At 45.7% G+C, this 23388-nt stretch overlaps 1 protein-coding gene across 1 annotated transcript in view; it reads right to left on the bottom strand.

Annotated features, from left to right (window-relative positions):
• The window catches only part of SH3GL3 (SH3 domain containing GRB2 like 3, endophilin A3), a 47340-nt gene extending 24448 nt beyond the window's left edge, over positions 1–22892 (bottom strand). Inside the window, exon 1 of the mRNA XM_053365550.1 lies at positions 22672–22892. Within this exon, the coding sequence (XP_053221525.1) occupies positions 22672–22716 (45 nt within the window). The 5' untranslated portion in view covers positions 22717–22892. The remainder of the gene's footprint in view (positions 1–22671) is intronic.
• Between the last annotated feature and the right edge of the window lie 496 nt (positions 22893–23388).

The following is a 23388-nucleotide window of genomic DNA, read 5'->3' as shown; positions in this document are numbered from 1 at the left end:
ATGTATTCAGTGGTCTGTGTTTGCCTGAGCTTCAGTCTAGACTAAGGATTCTGAGCTCCTGTGTTATGATTCAATACAAGATGTCCAGTTACAGAACATTTCAGGATTTAGGCCTCTGCCATTGGCCCTTGAACTCTGAGTTGTGATTCGCAGCTTGGAAGTTTAGACAGCCAATCACATTAGGAGTGGGAGTGGCCCCGGCTTTCAGGAATGTATATAAGCAGTTGCTTTGCCCCCATTTCCCAGTTATGTGGTTCAATAAAGGTTCTTGCTGCTATCACCGCGTCTTGCCTCATGGGAACCCGCCTACACTTCACCCTCACTGAGAGACATAAAGTTACAGGAAACCAGGCAGAGGGCCTTCTCAGCAGTGGCACCCTCCTTGTGGACTGCCCTCCCATTACATGTCAGGGAGATAAAGAATTACACAACTTCTAGAAAACACCTGACGGCAGCCCTATTTAGGGAAGTTTTTAATGTCTGACATTTTTATATACATATATTTTGCTGGAAGCTGCCCGGAGTAGTTGGGGAAACCCAGACAGGTAGGCGAGGTATAAACAATAAAATTATTATTATTATTATTATTATTATTATTATTATTATTATTATTATTAATTATGCGCCTCAGGCGGCAGGATCCATGGGGCAGCAGTCCAAGCCTCCAAGCAGGAATCAGCAAACTTTTTCAGAAGGGGGCCAGTCCACTGTCCCTCAGACCTTGTGGGGGGCCAGACTATTTGGGGGGGGGATGAATGAATTCCTATGCCCCACAAATAACCCAGAGATGCATTTTAAATAAAAGCACACATTCTACTCATGTAAGATCACGCTAATTCCCAGACCGTCCGCGGGCCAGATTTAGAAGGCAATTGGGCCGGATCCAGCCCCCGGGCCTTAGTTTGCCTACCCATGTTCCAAGGAATGCGTCGCCTGTTCCTGCTGCCGCATGTGGAATCATCAGCTGCTTGGAGGCTGGATCTGTTGCCTCCTTGACAGCCCCCATGCCACCTCCACAGTGGCCTCTTGGCAAATAGGAGCCACTGCTGGTCTCCTCCCACCCTTGTTCCTGATGCAAATCTTTGCTCAGCCCTTGTTCCCTGACAGGAGGAAAGAGCCATTTTGTGGTTCACCTCAGGTGCCAAAATATCTCGGCCTGGCCCTGCAGCCCATTATAACCAAATGCTTGCAACCTCCAACACTTCTCCTTTTTTTGGGGTTTGCTTTGCCTTGTCTCTTTTACAACGCTTCCCTACTTCACTGCCAAGCTATAAAAAGAGCCTTGCTCCTGTTAAGTCTGCTCACAAGAGGTTGTTTATTGACCTGCCATTCTGGCATTCTACCAAACAAGGAGCCTGGGTTATATTTGTTTAGAAATTCCTCTACCTTGAAAATGGAAAATAGAAAATGACGCCACCACACAAGGAACTCTAGCGGAACATCACAAGGGAGAAAAAAGATGCCCAGCATTGGTCTGGGAATTAGATAATAAAGGGGGGAGGAGACAAATGCAGAATGATGTGTTGTTACTCTCTTGCTTTCAAGGCAAAAAGCTGGCAAGAAATCTTATTTGATGCACCAGGCGCTCTCCCTTCTGTTGTAGCAAGTGATTTGTTTTGTGTCTCTGTGACCTTGCTGCCTTTCGGTTGTTGATATATTTTCCCACAGCACCACGAATACATGGTACAGAGGCCTCAATAGACCAACCCCATCTTTTGCTTGCCAGCAGTAAGCAAGTTTACTACAGGCCTAGATAACAATCAGAGCTTATGGGCCCCCCCCAAAGGTTGTGGGGCTCCAATTCCTATCACCACTAGCCAGGATCGTTAAAGGTAACCAGACAGAGGGTCTTCTTTTTTTTTTTTTTAAAGATATTTATTAGAGTTTCCAATTTTTTATACAAACAAAAAACAAACAAAAAGATTAAAAAAAAAACATATAGTTCATAATACAATCTTTTCAATAACAAATTTCTCTGACCTCCTCATACCTCCCCTTCTTGTATTCCATTTCAGGTTATTTGTTCAGCAAATCCCTAACTTAAAGCATTACAGCTTATAATATCACCTTATTTTCCTTTTTTTTTCATCCATGTTCCTTTATATCATTACAGCTAGAAACCACACAATTTCAATCCAACATCATTCAACATTCCTTAATTTTACAATATTTCTGTAAATAGTCCTTAAATTATTTCCAATCTTCTTCTGCCGACTCTTCTCCCTAGTCACGGATTCTGCTCGTCATTTCTGCCAATCCCATACAGTCGATCAGCTTCATCTGCCATTCTTCCAGAGTGGGTAGATCCTGCGTCTTCCAATACTTTGCGATGAGTATTCTTGCTGCTGTTGTAGCATACATAAAAAAAGTTCTGTCTTTCTTTGGCACCACTTGGCCGGCCATGCCCAAGAGAAAGGCCTCTGGCTTCTTCAAGAAGGTGTACTTAAATACCTTTTTCAATTCGTTATATATCATTTCCCAGAAAGCCTTAATCCTGGGACACGTCCACCAAAGGTGAAAGAACAGACAGAGGGTCTTCTCGGTAGTGGCGCCCACCCTGTTGAACACCCTCCCTTCAGATGTGAAGGAAATAAGCAGTTGTCCTATCTTTAAAAGACATCTGAAGGCAGCCCTGTTCAGGGAAGTTTTTAATATTTAGTGCTGTACTGTTTTTAACATTTGACTGGGAACTGCCCAGAGTGGCTGGGGAAACTCAGCCAGATGGGCGGGGTATAAATAAATTATTATTATTATTATTATTATTATTATTATTATTATAGAGTAAAGGATTGTGAAAGCTGTGATCTGGTAGTATCTAGAGCAACCTTTCTAAACCTTGGGACACCCCCCGGGTGTTACTGGACTACAACTCCCATCATCCCTGACCACTGGTCCTGCTAGTTGGGATGATGGGAGTTAGAGTCCAGCTGCATCTAGGGACCAAAGGTTGAGAAAGGCTGATCTAGATGTTGCCAGATCACAACTCCCATAATTCAATGGCATGATTCGAAACAACAAAATCTGCACACCCCATCAGGAGAAGAGCGTCAATTCCATGTGACCGAGAGCAAGCCACATTCAGAAAAGGGGTTTCCATGCATTTAGGACCATGCGTCAAAAGGGCCTTTCTTACACTCCTGAAACCAGTATGGTGCCTGGTTCTCTCTTGTGTTAAATGCAGTTAGCTTCTGGGACAGTTACGCAGCAATATTTCAGATAAAGCACAGGCAGACAAAGAGCATTTTTGTCGACAAGCGAATCAAGCAAGGTTCTGTGACGATAACACAATTTTGCACTTTCCAGGGAAGGAGTCAGTTTCCGCCAGGCTGTGCCACATGGATCTTTTGGAATAACTTGACTGCTGATGCTTATTCTTCTCACACAACAAAAAAGTACTTTGTACTCTGAAATCTTCAAGACTTCCTTGACAAATCCCTACTGTCTTGTCTGGATGATTTACTATTCAGTGATATGTGAAATGGCAAATCGCAAAACGGGGGTGGGGAGAAGAGATGCCTAACATTTCAGGAAGTCATTGGTTAGTCATTTCTAGCAAACAGAATTGATGGAGGAAACCAGAAATTTACACTCTGGCATAGTCTGTAGAAACACACAAGAACTACCTTTCTGAATCTAAGCAGGCCCAGGTCTGCTCAGTGCCTGGACAGGAACCTCATGTAGGTCACTTTCAGTTCCAAATGACAGCAGATAAACACATATGAGAACAGGGGAACTTAAAGAGAGGAACAGAGAGTTGCCACTGTTAATTTAACTAAAGGAACCATATGAATCTATATGATGGTCCAACCTGATACAACACAATAAGACATTGGCTTGGTGAAGAGTCATTTGGAGTTTGGTTGAATGGAGATGATGATGATGGTGATGATTATTATTATTATTTTATTATTTAGTTCATTTCTATACCGCTTTATATTTTTAAGAAAAATGTCAAAGCGGTTTACAGCATATTAAAGCATCAATAAAACAATCCAGAATCAAACATTTCTGAAGGAAGTCAAATATAGAGTATATAGTCAAAGCAACATAATTCACAGAAAACTAAAATATTATCTTAAAGGTTTCAAAATAAAACATTGCAAAGGTCAACTACAGAATACATATTTAACACAAAGTTAACAAAAAAAATCTTAAACATTTCAAAAAAACCACACCATTGCTAAGTGAAGTAAAATATAAAATGCACATTTAAAACAGCATAATTAACAAGAGAATAAAATATTATCATAAGCATGACACGGCTGTTTGGCAGGCACAAAAAGATGGGGCAAAGATGGAGGCGACTGTCTCTCAAGCCTGTGTGTCTGGAGCCATCAAATTCATTTCTTTAGGAATACGGTTTTGTGTACAGATTAAGGGCTCCTCCAGACAACCTGCTTAGAATCATGGAATTATGATTCCAATGATCATTCTAGTCGAACCCCCTGCAATGCAGGAATCTCAGCTAAAGCATCCATGACAGATGGCCATCCAATCTCTGCTTGAAAACCTCCAAGGAAGGGCAGTCCACTACCTTCCCAGGGAGTCTGTTCCACTGTCAATCAGCTTTTACTATCAGAAAGTTCTTCCTGATGTTTAGTCAGAATGTGGATGTGCTGCGCTAAAGTGCTTTAAAGGTAAGGGACCCCTGACCATTAGGTCCAGTCGTGACCGACTCTGGGGTTGCGGCGCTCATCTTGCTTTACTGGCTGAGGGAGCTGGCGTACAGTTTCCGGATCATGTGTCCAGAATGACTAAGCCGCTTCTGGCGAACCAGAGCAACGCACGGAAACGCCGTTTACCTTCCCACCAGAGTGGTACCTATTTATCTACTTGCACTTGGACATGCTTTCGAACTGCTAGGTTGGCAGGAGCTGGGTCCGGGCAATGGGAGCTCACCCCGTCACGGGGATTCGAACCGCCGACCTTCTGATCGGCAAGTCCTAGGCTCTGTGGTTTAACCCACAGCACCACCCGCGTCCCTTAAAGTGCTTTAATCCACTTTAATTGTGCAGAAGCCTAAATTTCCTGTATGCCCTTAAATCCATCTTGCAAAATACTGACCGTCTGGAGGCAAACAGAGTTAGAGGCAGTATTGCAGAAGAAACCTTTAACCAAAAATGCTCTTTTGGGGACTTGTGCTCTTAATATGGCATGCTGATATTACAATATTTTCAGTGCCAAGTTGAAACCCTCTTCTTTACCTAGAAAGTTCAGATGACATTTTAATCAGTACTTTGCCTTACCCTGCTCTTTAATTTTACATGTTTATTTTGCCTCTTATTTTTGCCTATGCTTATATGTTGTATTTCTGTGTTGGGTAGATAGTTTTGTTTACAGCTTTGTACACCACTTAGGAATCTTTTTGATCAAGGTTGGCTAAGAAATACTTTAAATAAATAGTATACACATTCAATTCCCTCCCTGCAATTTTCCTGCTATGCTCTCTGCGCATTGATGATTTACAGAAAGAGTGACTCTTTCCAATGTGGACCTTATTAAAGAGACCCAGAACTGCTGAAAGACATAGATTTTTGGATCCAGTAATGTAATGTATGGCAGATCGTACATCTAATTCTTCACGAGTTTATGGAATCAAAGAATGCTGGACAGCATTGGAAAGAGCCAGGTGCAAGCAATATGGCGATTCTTAAAATACTTGGGAACTTGAAAGATCATTGGCTCCCTAACATCTCTGCAACTGTGTTGTGTTATTCATGAAAGGCCCAGTTAGTCCACAGGGCATTCTCTGGCCCAAAGATTCATGTTGATTAAGGAACTTTGACAGGTAATTGGAAGCGGAGTTTAAAAAACAAGCTCTACCCTTAACTTGCAACTTGACAGATCCATAAATAAAAGGGGTATAGAAACAGACCTCTGTAAACCCAGCCTATGTCTATTAGTATTTTAACCAAACCAAGACATACCATATTTTTTGCTCTATAAGACTCACCTTTTCCCTCCTAAAAAGTAAGGGGAATTGTGTGTGCATCTTATGGAGCGAATGCAGGCTGCGCAGCTATCACAGAAGCCAGAACAGCAAGAGGGATTGCTGCTTTCGCTGCGCAGCGATCCCTCTTGCTGTTCTGTTTTCTGAGATTCAGAATATTTTTTCCCTTGTTTTCCTCCTCCAAAACTAGGTGCGCCTTGTGGTCTGGTGCGTCTTCATAGAGCAAATAATACAGTAGTTGTCGATCTAAAAATCTGACTAGCCAGAAAGGAAAATCAGTTGCAGCAAGATGAAAGGGAGAAGCCATTTAAGCCACGGGTGAAATTTAAGTGTCGAATGGTCCTGCTGGATAGCTCAGTTGGTTGGAGCCCGGTGCTGATAACGCTAAGGTTGCAGGTTCGATCCCCATATAGGACAACTGCATATTCCAGAAGTTGGACGAGATGATTCTCAGGGTCCCTTCTAGCTCTGCAATTCTATGACTCTAAAATGTGCTATTTGAAGTCATGATCCCTGATAGAAGCTCCAATAACAAGTGAATAGCTATCAGCAGATTTCCATTTTCAAAAAACAAGGAAACAAACACAAACACACCTACACCAGGATTTCGAGTTTGGGCACTTCCAGACTGTTGCTATTTACTTACTGAGACTCCACAATGAACTGCCAAATTCAGGCTGCACAGTTAGTTGGTTTGGTGCTCTTCCACAGCACACCCACTTCCACCAGCCCCAAACCCACACTTTTAGCAACACAGAAAGGGCCAGGAAAATGCACTGGGAACACTGAGATAGCACAACACAATCTCACCTCCTTGTAAACAATAGGTGTTCAATAAATAGTCAGCATCGGCTTACCTCCCTGCAAACAAATCAATGTTAACAGGTCATCTAGAAGAGACCTATGTAAAGATCAGCTGTTGGCTTAATGACTGGAGTTCAAGCCATGACCCAGGAAATCCCCCAGTTCACCCTAGCTGTTAGCTCAGGATGATTGCCTTAGGCAAGCCAATACAACTCAGCTTCAGATTCCATCCTTAGTATGGAAATACCCAAACTAGCCCACCTTACAATGTTGTTGTGAGGAGTACTAAGAAGCAAAATATTTTGTATTTTAAATTATAACCTAAAGCCAATTGATGGATCTAAACATTGTTCTAAGAAGTCCAGTACTTAAAAGGCTCTGATCCCTTGGCCATCTCAGTTGTGTGTCGAGACCCCGCAGCCACCCCCTCGTTAGAAATAACTCACATAAGGACACGGATATTAGGTTTATGTTATTGGGCAAATTTTTGCCACAACTTTATTGAAATTACAGAATGTGAGTGGTATTGGCTTAGGCATTGATTGGACCTGACTATATCTGACTCCTGCCCATTGTGCAGGAAGTCCAGTAAGGGTAAGCCACCGGTAGGGGGAGCCCTGTCGATGCGAACCAACTCAAGCTCCCCCTGGTGTTCCCGTCGGGGTCGTGTCAAGGCCCTAGCCCCCCAGCCGGGCTTCAGACTAGATCAACACCCCCGGATTCCTTTAACGGAATACCCTCAAGCATGGAGGGGCAGGTGATGGCCACACCTCCCCTCCCCCCCACAAGGTCAAACAATGCCTAACCGCAACCCTAACAAAGTTGTGACGATTGCTACGAGGTAGGCGAAAACCAAGTGGCCAGTGCCGATTTGCCAATGGAAAAATTCCTACCAGGCCCCTCGGACAACCAAGGCGACCAACCGAAGTCCATAGCAAGGCCATTGCCTAACCTGCAAAATAGGGAGGGAGGGTGGGTGATTGAGGAAGCAAGCCAAAGAGGAAGTCCTCTGGCTTGCTCCTCCGTTTAAACGGCCCCGGCCACCCCCACCCCCGGCCAGCAGATTGGCTGGCCGGGCTCTGACGTGGCCGGGATCCCCCAGGCAACGGGGGGCAAAGTCCCCTGCCCCCGGTGGGGAGTGGGTGGCCACGCGGTCTGCCGCAACTCCTCCCCACTGGGGAAGTGGAGCGGATTTGTCGCTTTCCAGCTCTTCGGTGTCCTTTCAACCAGAATTGTGCATAGCATTCCAAGTGCGACACTTTTTCTTAGCTTCTTCTTTTGTTACGCCTTTGATCAATCCAGAGTCTTTGTTCTGAGGGTTTTAAAAGAAAGCTCAGCAGGAATCATATGCTTCCCGAGGCAAGCTCACCTTTCATTCTTCCGACTGTTCCTTTTGTGCATTCTCATCTCCCCTTTCGGAATTCACTTCTATTTTGCCAACTTAACTTAAACCGACACCATACATTTGCTTGGGATAACTGGGCATGTTCTGAATAGCTTCCAAGCAACCACAGAGAAAATCTGATTTGCAGTCTTCGAATCTCTTTAATTTGCAGTATGACAGAGGTTTATAAATGACGCTAGTGCAGAGAAGGAAAGAGCACTTTTGCTCCTCTCAAGAGTACCCAGAAGCTGAGGGTCATCTAATGGAGCTGGCAGGAGATCTAGGACAAGAAATAAACTCCTCCACACAGCACATCACTAATTTACAGAATTCATTGGCACAAAAATTGGTGTTTGCTATCAACAAGCACCACCGTGAACACGATATATTTGAAGCACAAGCAATGCACATTGCTTCCTCAAAAGAATAACGTTTAAAGAATCCTGGAAGCTGTAGTTTGTTAAGGGTGCTGAGAGTTGTTAGAAGAACCCAATTCCCCTAACAGAACTACAATTCCCAGAGTTCCATGGGAAGAGAAGTTCATTGTTAAACACTCTTGGAACTGTAGCTCTGGAGGTGTATACAGTGGTACCTTGGGTTACATACGCTTCAGGTTACATACGCTTCAGGTTATAGACTCCGCTAATAGTACCTCAGGTTAAGACCTTTGCTTCAGGATAAGAACAGAAATCGGGCTCCGGCGGCGCGGCGGCAGCGGGAGGCCCCATTAGCTAAAGTGGTGCTTCAGGTTAAGAACAGTTTCAGGTTAAGAATGGACCTCCGGAACGAATTAAGTACTTAACCCAAGGTACCACTGTAGGTGCCTCCTTTAACTGATCACAGTTCCCAGAATTCCTTGGGGGAAGCCATGACTGTTTAAAGTGCTATGTGGTATCATAGTATGAATGTGGAGAAACTCAAGAATTGGAATGATCAACCATCAAAAAGCAGGGTATAAACTTCAGACACCAGTAAATATAATGACCCAGAATTCTCTGGGGGAAATCACAACTGTTTAAGGTTCCTTTGTAGTGCTTTAAATATACATTGGTACCTCGGGTTACATACGCTTCAGGTTACATACGCTTCAGGTTACGGACTCTGCTAACCCAGAAATAGTGCTTCAGGTTAAGAACTTTGCTTCAGGATGAGAACAGAAATTGTGCTCCGGCGGTGCGGAGGCAGCGGGAGGCTCCATTAGCTAAAGTGGTGCTTCAGGTTAAGAACAGTTTCAGGTTAAGTACGGACCTCTGGAACGGAGTACTTAACCCGAGGTACCACTGTATAGTGTGAATGTAGCAATATCCATCCTGTAGCTGAGACTAAAACCTGACCGAACGGTGAAACATCTAGTCTATGTTTTTGTACTTTTTTTATTTCAATTTTGTCCTCATCCCCCATCCACTTCCTAGTTTGTGTAACCTTTCGCCTGATGCAGAGTTCTGGGGGAACTTGAAAACTTGCTGCTGCTGAAATAACATCTTCTTCTGTTAAACAGTTGTTCACCACAGTTAGGAGCAACCGTGGGCCCATTTTTGCAACGGAGGACCTTTACATAGATGAATCCTTCTGCAATCCACCTACCACCAGCGCCAACAGCTGCTCCTCTAGAGCTCCCAGATGGCAAATGTTTACGCAGCATCAATGCTCTGCTGGCTTGCAAACCAGCAGGGGGTCAAAATCTTTAAATTGTTTTAGCAGAAGATGCTGCCCCAGTGCGTGGGCCTGCGCAGCAGGAGGCTCAAACCCCCATTGTTTCACATCCCTAATTTTATAGACACCCTGTTGGGAGGAGGTCAGATTTAATCACCGCAAAGGCAATGGTTTGGGGTTTTTTAAATGTAGATACACCCTGTTTCACAGAGTTCATACAGACCAGGACTAATTAAATCTATCATGTAAGAGAGGCTGAGCCATTCCTATTTTGGAAAACAGATTATTTCCACAGGCGACACGTTCACAGGCACTGTTGACAACTCTCTAGACATGCCACAGCATTAATGTTTTGCAGCCCATTTCACTGCTGTTGTTTTTTGGCAAGAATTGCATTCATTCGTCCCAATTCAGTAATGGAGATACGCACATGGGAGGAATTTTTGCTGCAAGGAGTGTGTCTTGGTGGAACTAGGTCCCGAAACACATCTCTGTACTGGGATACGTGTTTAAAGATAAGGCATCTAACTGCAGCCCCCTGCCCAGAAGAAGAACATGGGGAGCTCCAAACAAAGTGGGGTGCACGTGCTGGGCCTGTCATCAATGATCCAGGTGACCCCACTTTGCATGAATCGAGTTCTTGGGTCAGCAGGGAGATTCTATCCATGCTTGCCTGAATGCTGTTAAGACTCTCCTTGCAGATCTCTGTGCTCACCACTTGAAAGGTCAGGAGTGGAGGGCATGTAGCCAGCACACATGGAGACTTTGACAGTGGAAAGTGCCCCCCACACCCCGCAATTCCTGGATACAGTTGAGGGTTTACACATTCTTTTGTATGTCTAAGGAGGGACGGCACTGAAGGGAGAACAATCCATCACCGTACCCATGGGTATTCATTGTGCATTTTTTTATTATTATTATTATTAATAATAATAATAATATTACCATATTTTTCGCTCCATAAAACACACTTTTTTCTTCCTTGTAACATGGTTGCAAAGCACGGATCCACATGTATCCTCAGGATTTTTGCACTGGGTCACCCCAAATTCACCATCAGATCACATAGCATGTCCATGGCTACAGCCTGCACCAAAAAAATCACGCACCCACTGTTGCATGGGGCTGTAATGGCGCAAAAATGTGGTTACAAAGCACAGCTCCACATGGATTCTCAGGATTTTTGCATTGGGTCCTTGCTCCTGCCAACCTAGCAGTTTGAAAGCACGTCAAAGTGCAAGTAGATAAATAGGTAGCACTCCGGCGGGAAGGTAAACGGCGTTTCCGTGCGCTGCTCTGGTTCGCCAGAAGCAGCTTAGTCATACTGGCCACATGACCTGGAAACTGTACGCCGGCTGCCTCGGCTAATAAAGTGAGATGAGCGCTGCAACCCCAGAGTCGGCCACAACTGGACCTAATGGTCAGGGGTCCCTTTACCTTTACCCCAAACTCACCGTCAAATCACATGTCTGTGGCCACAGCATGAATCACAAAAATCATACATCCACTGTTTCGTTCAGAATATTTTTTTTTCCTCCTCTAAAAACTAGGTGTGTCTTATGGCCAGGTGCATCTTATGGAGCGAAAAATACGGTAATAATTGAATTTATATACCATCCTATACTCAGGGGTCTCAGGGCAGTTTGCAGAATTATTACTTATATCCATAGATAAAAGTACCAATCACACTAAGTTATACAGTTCAGATCAATATTATTCAACCTCCATTGCAAATCAGGTTTATTATCAAAATTTGCAGGCTTTCAGCTGTTTGCAATGAACAAATCAAACAACAGCAACTAAAACAGCTCAACACAGCAGATGCTTCAAGTGGATCCCCCAAATTCAGCTGAAATTGCAACTTATACTGGCTTCTGTATTATTCAACCCAAACAGGTGTTCTCTCAAGCACACCTGATGCAGCTGCAACTAATCAATATTGGGGGGAGGGTGAAGAGACCTCGGTCCCTAGGAGTTGGCTCCCATACATGGAAAAATTGACCCAAGGGAATGCAGCCATCAGGATAAAAAATGACACATACCCCCTACGGATTTATGGCATGCCTTTCTCTGGTGTCATTACAGATAAGGAGTGAGCTGTACACCGTAAACAAGCCAAGGGGCAAATGGCTGCTGAGCTGCACCCATCACTGTGAGTCCTGAGGAGGTGATGATGATGATGCCTCCCCAGCTGCTGCTATTGGCTATGGACTTCCTGTGATGTCACAAAAGCACATGGCAGCTCAGTGGATATACAAAAGCAGCCCAAGGGGAATGCCAAGGCAAAAGCTTGAGGAGGACACAGTGGACAACAGCCGTGTTATTCAACACTTGGTGCCTCCTTCCACAGGGAGGCGAAGAGGCAGATGGAAGGAAGTAATCATCCATCAATGGGATGCAGTGAAGCAACGAGAAGGCAAGCGTACCTGATGGGCAGGATCGTGGCGTGAAAGCGGCCGATATCCATGGCTGGAAGCTGGCGATGGACCTGGCAGAAGCTGGCAGTCAGGGGTGTAGGGGCAGTCCGCCCCGGGTGCCCTCACTGAGGGGGGTGATATTCGGCGTGCCGCCCACCCGCGACCTCCAAGCCTACCCTGAGCTGTGGAATTCCCCCTTCCCTCTTTTGATAGCTTGAGAGTCGCAGGCAGGTGGCGCACCGAATGTCCACCATGGGTGGCCCGCTCTGCCCCCGGCTGCAGGGCGCATGCGCTGCTCCAGGCACCCAAGTGGCTATCCCGCGCCTGGGAGGGCACTCTCCATGCCACGCCCCCCTCAGGAGTGTGCCCGCCCTGGGCAGCACGGGCATACGCTCCGCCGCTGCTGGCAGTTGTTGCTGGACGGAAGCTAATGTGATTAATATTTAAATATTTGAATAGCTTTGGAAGTGGATATAGGCTGTAGGGTTAGAAGTAGAAGATAGTGTATTTTAAAATAGTATTATTTGTAAGTGATAAAATGTGAAGTTATTTTAAGTGTGATTAAAAAAAAAATGTGATATATGTAAACTGCCAAAGATGAAGTAAAATGAAAATCAGATAGGTGGGACTTGGGGAAGCCCACTTAACAATGTTTAGAAAAATAAGGATACGACAAGAATTTATTTGTATTGTTTGTTTGTTTTTGTTTGTGTTCTTTATTTGTGTTATGAAATGGGGGGGGGAAATTGGGGGGGGGGGAAGGAAGCTGATGTGATTAGCATGTGGAAGCCCAGGATGTTGCAGGGCTGAAGTTTGTGCATGTAAGCTGATTGAAATTCACCTTCAGAAGGCTGTTGACAAAAGCTGTGTGGCTATTTGTGGATTGATGCTGGGGTAAGGATGAATGGAGAGTAGACGCAGGTCACTCAACAGACATGGCATTCCTGGGAATTACCGTATTTTTCGCTCTATAACACGCACCTGACCATAACACGCACCTAGTTTTTAGAGGAGGAAAACAAGAAAAAAAATTCTGAATGAAACAGTGGATGTATGATTTTTGTGATTCATGCTGTGGCCACAGACATGTGATTTGATGGTGAGTTTGGGGTAGCCCAATGCAAAAATCCTGAGAATCCATGTGGATCTGTGCTTTGTAACCACGCTTTTGCACCATTGTGGCCCCAGGCAACAGTGGGTGCGTGATTTTTTTGGTGCAGGCTGTAGCCATGGACATGCTATGTGATCTGATGGTGAATTTGGGGTGACTCTGAGGCAGAATGCAGGAAAGCAGCAGCCTCCTCTACAGCTTTCCATCCTCCGTGACGCGGGATCTGATTTTTGCCCCTGCACTCGGGCCAGTCTGCTCCACGGACCACACATTCGCTCAATAACACGCACAGACATTTCCCCTTACTTTTTAGGAGAAAAAATGTGAGTGTTATGGAGAGAAAAATACGGTACATGTTCAGAGAGTGGTGTTGGCTGCCCTCTGAGTGAATGAACCACTGGATATTCATGGGTGGAAGTTGGCAGGCTGGTCAGTGGAGATGCCTGGACGATGCTGTTGAATTCCCCTCACCGTATCTGTGTTTGCCTTTCATGGATGTCAGAAGTTGATGAGGCTTTCCCCGAAAGCACCCGTGAAAGCAATGAAGGCCACAACAGAGCTTAAGCAAACCATCTTCTACTTCTAAATCAATGAATTTCTAAATACATCTAAGTAACGTTCAAGACATTCCCCTTTCCAGTACCGGGATGGGAGGCTGTGCAGATGCGTCCCTAGCAGTCGCCGCTGGCTACAAACTTCCTGTGGTGTCCCAAATGCACATGGTGGCTGAGGGGAAAGAGGCAGTTTCTAGTGGGAGGAGGGTGGAAGAAGGGAGAAGCCCCAGTAGAAGGAAGGTTCGGGGAAGCTGGGGTAGGCAGGGCCAGCTGGATATGCAGAAGTTGAATACGGGTTGACTCCCTTCTGTCTACAGTGGTACCTCGGGTTACATATGCTTCAGGTTACATACGCTTCAGGTTACAGACTTTGCTAACCCAGAAATAGTACCTTGGGTTAAGAACTTTGCTTCAGGATGAGAACAGAAATCGTGCTCCGGCAGCACGGCGGCAGCAGGAGGCCCTATTAGCTAAAGTGGTGCTTCAGATTAAGAACAGTTTCAGGTTAAGAACGGACCTCCGGAACGAATTAAGTACTTAACCTGAGGTACCACTGTACTTGCATTGCCAGCGCTTTGTTCTCTCTCTCTCTCTTTTTTTAAAAAAGATATTTATTGAGATTTTCAGTTTTTTATAAACAAAAAACAAACAAATTAAAAAAAGACATATAGTTCATAATACAATCTTTTCAATAACATATTTCTCTGACCTCCTCATACCTCCCCTTCTTGTATTCCCTTTCAAATTATTTGTTCAGTAAATCCTTCACTTAAAGCATTACAGCTTATAATATCCCCTTATTTTCTATCCAAACCCTTTTTTTCATCCATGTTCCTTTATATCATTACAGCTGGAAACCACTCAATTTCAATCCAACATCATTCAACATTCCTTAATTTTACAATATTTCTGTAAGTAGTCCTTAAATTTTTTCCAATCTTCTTCTGCCGACTCTTCTCCCTGGTCACAGATTCTGCTCGTCATTTCTGCCAATCCCATACAGTCAATCAGTTTCATCTGCCATTCTTCCAGAGTGGGTAGATCTTGCGTCTTCCAATACTTTGCGATGAGTATTCTTGCTGCTGTTGTAGCATACATAAAAAAAGTTCTATCCTTCTTTGGCACCACTTGGCCGGCCATGCCCAAGAGAAGAGGAAGGACCTGATCTTGCCTCTGAGATGTTTTCTTTTTTTTCTATTACAAAAGCCTTAACAAACAAACAAAACCTGAAAGCCAGCCTGTGATAGGAAACAAGTAATACCCTTGCAGCGTTAAGGGTGGTATAACGGTGCAGGATTGATTCTCCAATGGACAGATATCGCTCTTATGTGATTGTAATTGTGGGGCATCGGAATCGCTGCATCACATAATTTTTGATTGTGCATTTCACTCATCGGCCAGGAGCAAGTTTCTTGCTCAATATCTAATGGGAATTGCCGATGATACAAATGAAGCCAAACTGAGATATCTATTAAATGATGATGACCCCCTAAGATCACTCATGGTTGCCAGATTCTTGATCAGCGTTCTATCCCTAAAGAAGAGAAACGGACTCCTGTGCGGCTCGGATAATCCCTCTAAACTATGATCTATGTTTTAGGATGTAATTAGGTGATATCACCATTGATGTCTTCTACTAATTTATGAGTAGAGGGCGATGTTTATGTTACAAATTTATTGTAATGTATGATGTTGGTCTGTTGTTTTTGTTTTGCTTTGGTTCTTGTCTGTTTTTTGTAGTTTTGGCGGTTTTAAATTTGGAGCTTTAAGTACATTATGTTGGTATGGGAAACTGTCGTGTGATGGGCCAATGGCCGTAATAAAGTTCAAAGTTCTGGGTGCAGGATTGATCAAAAGGGAAACTTCATGTAGCATTCTAAAAGTATGTTGCATTTTTATCTTGTGAACTGCCCTGAAATAATAATACAGTGGTACCTCAGGTTACATACGCTTCAGGTTACATATGCTTCAGGTTACATACGCTTCAGGTTACATACGCTTCAGGTTACAGACTCCACTAACCCAGAAATATTACCTTGGGTTAAGAACTTTGCTTCAGGATAAGAACAGAAATCGTGCAGTGGCGGCGCGGCGGCAGGCCCCATTAGCTAAAGTGGTGCTTCAGGTTAAGAACAGTTTCAGGTTAAGAACGGACCTCCGGAACGAATTAAGTACTTAACCTGATGTACCACTGTAATAATAATAATTTATTTTATTTATACCCCGCCCAGCTGGCTGGGTTTCCCCAGCCACTCTGGTTGACTTCCAACAGGGTATTAAAAACACAATAAAACATCAAACATTAAAAACTTCCCTAAACAGGACTGCCTTCAGATGTCTTCTAAAAGTCAGATAGTTGTTTATTTCCTTGACATCTGCTGGGAGGACGTTCCACAGGGCAGGCGCCACTACCAAGAAGGCCCTCTGCCTGGTTCCCTGTAACCTCACTTCTCGCAGGGAGGGAACTGCCAGAAGGCCCTTGGAGCTGGACCTCAGTGTCCGGGCTGAACGATGGGGGTGGAGATGCTCCTTCAGATATACTGGACCGAGGCCGTTTAGGGCTTTAAAGGTCAGCACCAACACTTTGAATTGTGCTCGGAAACGTACTGGGAGCCAATGTAGGTCTTTCAGGACCGGTGTTATATGGTCTCGGTGGCCACTCCCAGTCACCAGTCTTGCTGCCGCATTCTGGATGAATTGCAGTTTCCGAGTCACCTTCAAAGGTAGCCCCACTTTTAGATGGGGATTGTCAGCTAGTCAAATAGGGACCTGGGGAGAAAGAGACCTGTGCTGATAGGGATTATAGGGGTTAGCTGAGGGGAAAATAAAATTCCTAGAAGAGGCTGGAGAAGTGTTGCTGGTATAGTAACAGTACTAGTCATTCTAGGGAGGAAGTGTGTATCCCAAGTCTAGTTTTAGTAAGAGTGCTGAGGTTTTAAAGTCTAAAGTTTTCTGTTAGGAGCATTTGTCTGAAACCAAGTATTGTGCCTTGCGTGAGTAACCATCAAGCTTAAAACTTTCCTTAGGGCTCAATCACAATTCCTTAGGGCTTGTCTTTCTCTTGGGAAAACCTGCTGTTTACTGCTGAATGGGAACAATCATCAATCAGTTTTGCTTGGGGAAAGTGGTAGGACAAATGAAAAACCACTCAGACCTGTCTACTAGAAAGCATGGGACCCGAGCTTTCTATGCGCAAGACAAGCAGAAGTGTGGGCAAGCCCTGAATGTAATTAAATGTCAAATTCCCCCCTGCCCAGCACCCAAAAAAGTGGCTCCTCATTAGTTTTAAGCTTCTGAGTGGGGAGTAAGTGGACAAACATATCCTTCACATAAGCAAAACACTTGGTTGCTGTGTAATAAAAAGCGCTGCAGCAAACAATTCAAGCAGACCTCTCTCTAGTGGCTCCTGAACGATCAAAAACCAGAAAACCAGAAGTGATTGTTCCAGTTTTCAAACGCTCTTTGGAACCCGAACGTCCGACGTGACTTCCGCAGCTTCCGATTAGCTGCAGGAGCTTCCTGCAGCCAATCAGAAGCCATGCCTTGGTTCCCGAACATTTTGGAAGTCAAACGTTCAACTTCCAAGGTATGTCTGTAATTGACTCAGTGTAGCTGACTCCTCTATCCCAGTCTCCACGCATCAGCACTGATGACCACACGCTTGAGGTGGTAGATGATTCTGTTGACCTGGGCTGCACCATAACCAGCTCAATCAAAGCTGAGCTGGTCAAGCATATTGGCAAGGCAGCTACGGCAATGGCTCGCCCCTCCAGAAGAGTATGGGAAAATAACATTGAATACCAAGATGAAGATCTACCAGGCTTGAGTGTTGAACATGCTGGTTTATGGAAGTGAGTTGTATACCAGCCAGGAGTTATACTTCAACACCTTCCATATGCACTGCATCAGGAAGATTTTGAGCATCACTTGGCTGGCAAACCTCAAAGTCTCAAACCAATATTATATTATTATTATTATTATTATTATTATTATTATTATTATTATTATTATTTGTACCCCACCCATCTGGCTGGGTTTCCCCAGCCACTCTGGGCAGCTTCCACAAATACCAAAAATACACTAATATGTCATACATTAAAAACTTCCCTGAACAGGGCTGCCTTAAGATGTCTTCTGAATGTCAGGTAGTTGTTTATCTCTTTGACATCTGATGGGAGGGCGTTCCACAGGCGGGTGCCACTACCGAGAAGGCCCTCTGCCTAGTTCCCTGTAGCTTTGCTTCTCGCAATGAGGGAACTGCCAGAAGGCCCTCGGCGCTGGACCTCAATGTCCAGGCAGAATGATGGAGGTGGAGATGTTCCTTCAGGTATCCTGGACCGAGGCCATTTAGGGCTTTAAAGATCAGCACCAGCACTTTGAATTGTGCTCAGAAATGTACTGGGAGCCAGTGTAGGTCTTTCAAGACCGGTGTTATGTGGTCTCGGCGGCCGTCACCAGTCTAGCTGCCGCATTCTGGATTAGTTGTAGTTTCCGGGTCACCTTCAAAGGTAGCCCCACGTAGAGCGCATTGCAGTAGTCCAACCAGAGCATGCACCACTCTGGCGAGACAGTCCGCGGGCAGGTAGGGTCTCAGCCTGCGTACCAGATGGAGCTGGTAAACAGCTGCCCTGGACACAGAATTGATCTGCGCCTCCATGGACAGTGTGAGTCCAATATGTGCTCTTCAAGCTCAGATTCCCAGCATATTTACACTTCTGCCTCAACGACGTCTACGCTGGCTTGATCATGCCCACAGAATGGAAGATGACAGGATCCCCAAGGACATGCTGTATGGGGATCTGGTTTCCGGCACCAGGTCCATTGGCAGACAAACTCAGCATTACGAAGATGTCAGCAAACATGACACGAAGACTGGCGACATCAATCCCGCCCCCCATGTGGAAATCCCTTGCAGATGACCGCCGCGCCTGGATCAGTCAGGTTGTGTATCCACAGCAGTGACTGAAGGAGGGATGACCGCTGGGAGAAAGAAGAAATGCCATGGTACACTTGCATCGCCACAACCGGACGGATGCCTTCCCCTTCAATTATATGTGATCGAATCCCACCAGAATACAGTGCAACACAAAGGTTTAAGAGAACAAAAGGAGCTCAGACAAGTCTGAGCAGCCTGCTAATAGAGCCCAGGGAAAAAAACTTATCACCAAAGTCATTTGAAACCATTTTACAGGCATCTCTGCCCACACATGCCTATGTTAGTCATTTATTTGCAGTACATTCTCAACCAGAAGGGGAAGGAATGCCACTATACCAACATGCAAAGAGTTGCAAGCCAGTTCGTCTTGTTTTCACACATTATAGTCCAGAATGGTGGACTAAGATGGGGAAGACTAAGGTTCAAGTTGCCACTCAGCCATGAAACTAGTTGACTTTAGTTAAAAGCCGCCTCAGGATTGGATTTGGATTTATAAACAGGATAACGAGCAATATTTATCTCCAAGCCATATCTCAAAATTCTCCCATTGCTGAAATCTAACCACACCAAGGGACGCGGGTGGCGCTGTGGGTTAAACCACAGAGCCTAGGACTTGCTGATCAGAAGGTCGGCGGTGAGCTCCCGTTGCTCAGTCCCTGCTCCTGCCAACCTAGCAGTTCGAAAGCACGTCAAAGTGCAAGTAGATAAATAGGTACCGCTCCAGTGGGAAGGTAAACGGCGTTTCCGTGCGCTGCTCTGGTTTGCCAGAAGCGGCTTAGTCATGCTGGCCACATGACCCGGAAGCTGTACACTGGCTCCCTCGGCCAGTAAAGCGAGATGAGCGCCGCAACCCCAGAGTCGGTCACGACTGGACCTAATGGTCAGGGGTCCCTTTACCTTTAACCACACCAAAGCTCAATTCTTGCAGTCGCTTACCTTTGCCTCCCTGAGAACTGCATTTACAGCTCCCCGTTTTCAAACAATGCCCACATCGGTCTTAAGTGGAAGATATGGAAAGGTTCCAAGACATTTAAGACTTTGTATTTGTGGGGTAGGTGAGGTAGAAGATCTCCCCCATTATATACTCCATTGTCAGCTCTATCAAAACCCCAGAGAGAGATACTTGGAACAGATGTTGGCAGCACTACAGGGACAGAACTCTGACGTGAAAATATATTATCTGATTGCGATCCGCTTGTCACAAACAAAACAGCCCTATTTGCTAAAGCCGCTAAAAGTATTTGCGCTAGCTGTATAAAAGACAATGCCATTGACTGTGCAGGCAATTCATTAATTTAACATATTGTAAGTGGATGTATATCTCTGGATATCTTTTAACAGGCTTTAATTGACTTGTTGGATATGTAATCGAATTTGTAATGGCTTTTAGTCAAACACAATAAATGATTGGATTGGAAATAGTTGACTTTGGGCCAGTCAACTATTTCTTGGCCTAAACTATCACAGAATTGGGAAAAGCTGGCGTGGGGTGGGGGAGAAGAATCAGGTATGTGCCCTTGAGATCCTTGGGAGAAAGGTGGAATATATATCTAATTAACAAACCGTTGGCAAGTTAGAGGTCTGTTTTAGAAGCCCAAGTTTGAAAGGCACTCTCACACTTTGAGCATTTGTGGCGAAATGGTCACACTGACACGCAGAAGGTTCAATTCCTGGCATCTCCAGGTAGGACGAGGAAAGAGTACCTGCATGAGACCCTGAAGAGCTCCTGCCAATCAGTGCAGACATCACTGAGATATAGACCAATGCTCTGACTCGGTATAAGGCAGTTTCCAACACCAAGATGGACTGGATCATTTCAAATCACTTTAAAGCTTCGCAGCACAACAAACCACCACCTAAGCATGCTGCAAAGAATTAGCGTATTTTTCGCTCTATAGGATGCACTTTTCCCCCTCCAGAATTTAAGGGGAAATGTGTGTGCGTCCTATGGAGCGAAGGCAGGCTCCTTGGTGCACACCGACCCCTCTCACTCTTCAGGCTTCAGCAAAAGCAACATGAAGCCTTCGGAGAGCAGCACGAGTTCCCGCTGCACTCCGGAGGCTTCAGGTTCCTTTCACTGAAGCCAGGAGAGCAAGACTCTCCTGGCTTCAGCAGAGAGGGAGAGCTGCGCAGCGCCCCTTCAGCCAAGCAGGAGGAGAAATGGAAGGGGCTCTGTTTCTCCTGCCACTTCGCTGAAGGGGAGCTGAGCAGAGAGGGAGATAATTTTTTTCCTTGTTCTCCCCCTCTAAAACAAGGTGCGTCCTATGGTCCGGTGCGTCCTATAGAGCGAAAAATATGGTAATACGAAGATACCTTTCTCTTTGGCAATGGAAGACAAGGAAACCAGCCTTGGATGAAAGAAGGGAAAACTTATTCATGAAGGATTAGGGGGTAAATAGAAGAGAGGAAGAGATACAACCAAATGTCTGTAAAGAAGAAGAGAACAGCATCCTAGCAGATGGAAAAAAAGGTAACGGGCATATAAAAGTCTGTAGAGGATTATGAAGTCCATTCACTAACGTATGACAAGGGTAGGGAACCTTTTTTAGTCCACCTCTTGCACCCTTAAGCAAGCCAAGGACACCAGGATTGAAAGCCCACATTTGTTCCAGTCAACCAAAAAATGCTCAAGGAGCATGTGAGGCAGGGCTGGTGAGTCATGTGAGGGTTCTGAGGGCCACAGAGAGAGGCCAGGACAGCTCGAGGCTGCCCATCTCCGATGTCCAGGATTGAGGGAGGCTGAGAGAGGCAAACAGGACTTCTCTTTCAGAAAAATACAAATCCACAGCAAATCTAACACAATATGCCCTCCAAAGCACGAAGCACTGGAAAACACACGTCACAGAACCTCCTACAAACTAACCAGCATGTTGATCTGGAGATCTATCGACCAACATCATTAGCATATAATGGGCACCCAGCCCAACCATCCAAGATGGTCTGTTTAATTCCCATGTGTTAGACTAAGCAGGACTATGGAGCGAGGGGTGGACAACACAGAAACATGGGCTTAATGGCATACAAATACAGCACCTAGAACAAGACCAAGTGAGGCCTGGAAATACAGAATCAGAAATAATAACCACCGCTCCAATGCTATTATGGCACGGAAGAAGGAAGGGAAGAATTAAACAGATATAGGTTGCTTACTCAAGAGCGAGTTCCATCATACAATAACAGAGCTTAATCCAGAGTAAGCACGATCACCTCCAGAGGAGAGGGAAAGTTGAATTCCCTGAGATGGGTTACCCAAGAGGTAAACTGGATATGGCAAAGGAGTTGCTATGCCTGGGAGAGCAGGAAAAGGATTGCCCAAAGCGATATCTGGACTTCCTTTTTTCACCTCTCCCCACATTTTCTCTCTGTGTGTGCATACAATGATGTGTTCCCTAAATACGTACAAACATCACAAGCTTGGCATTTGCAAAATACGCATCTGGCCACAGGGGTCCATGGGGGACCCGTGACTGGCTACAACTCTTTTCTAAGCAAACACAAATTCTCTTCCACATAATGTGCAAAATGGCCCAGGAAAAGAGCCCAGGTCTAGTGCACCCAGGAAAATCTGATAGGGAAGTCCAACGGGCAGCACATCCCCCGAGATCCTCAGGTGGAGCAATTCACTGGGGAAACGCAGAGCACCTACTCTGCGGATCAAAGGTCCCGGGTTCAACCACAGCCAGCATCTCCAGGTCGGATTGGCCGCTGCCAGTCCGTGTAGGCAATACGGAGCTATAGATAAGACCCGAAATAAAAGAGCAGGTGATCAAAAGTGCTATGCAATTCCTCCCAGCTTGGCACGGAGGGTTGCAAGGTTTCTACCAAACAAACCATCTTCCTCAGCGCCTAAAGCTTCTCTTACCTGGCTGGCTTTGTGGAACTGCTTCTTCAGTCCCGCTACCGACATGATCCCTCCGCTCCGGGCGCAGCAAGAGCTGCACGCGGAGGAGTCCCCAGCCAAGGGAAAGCAGAGGCGTTTCCAGGGCCGATGCCCCGGCCGAGCAGCTGGCAAGAGCTTTCCTCCTCGGGCTGCTCCGCCAAGGCAGCCGCCCGCTCCGTCGCCACCCGGGAGAGCGCGCAGGGGAGGACCAGAGCATTCCAAACACGCTGCACGCCCGCCCATTGGCCAGCGGCGGCGACTATGCAAATGAGACGGAAGGCAGCTCGGCCGGCTATTGGTCGGTTCTCTGGAACCTAAGCAAAAAAACCCCGAGAGAACTTGGCGGGGACGCCCACGCTCCGTTATCGCTTAGAGACGGCGAGGGAAGATGGAGCTCCGCGTGCGGGAGGCGCCACGTCGGAAGCCAGAGACGCGGGTGCGCGAGAGGGCCGAGCGAGGAAGGCGAGGCGGAGGGCGCCTTTGCTGCTCGGGCGGCGGAGGGGGCCTCCCGATGCTTTCTAGGGGCTTAAGAAAGAAGGCTGTTCGAGGTCAAGGAGGCAGCTGGATTTTTATTTTTATTTCTAAAATTTGCAAATCAGCAGCAACTGCAAAGTAAGCACAGGGCCGTTTCACACGTAACGCAGCAGCAAGCCCGGGTTTGCTGGCACGTGTTCCCAGCAGCAGCTGCTGCCTGTTTGG

This window comes from Podarcis raffonei, chromosome 14 (assembly GCF_027172205.1).
Source record: "Podarcis raffonei isolate rPodRaf1 chromosome 14, rPodRaf1.pri, whole genome shotgun sequence".
NCBI classification, from domain to species: Eukaryota; Metazoa; Chordata; class Lepidosauria; order Squamata; family Lacertidae; genus Podarcis; species Podarcis raffonei.
This window is presented reverse-complemented; position numbering and strand designations above follow the sequence as displayed.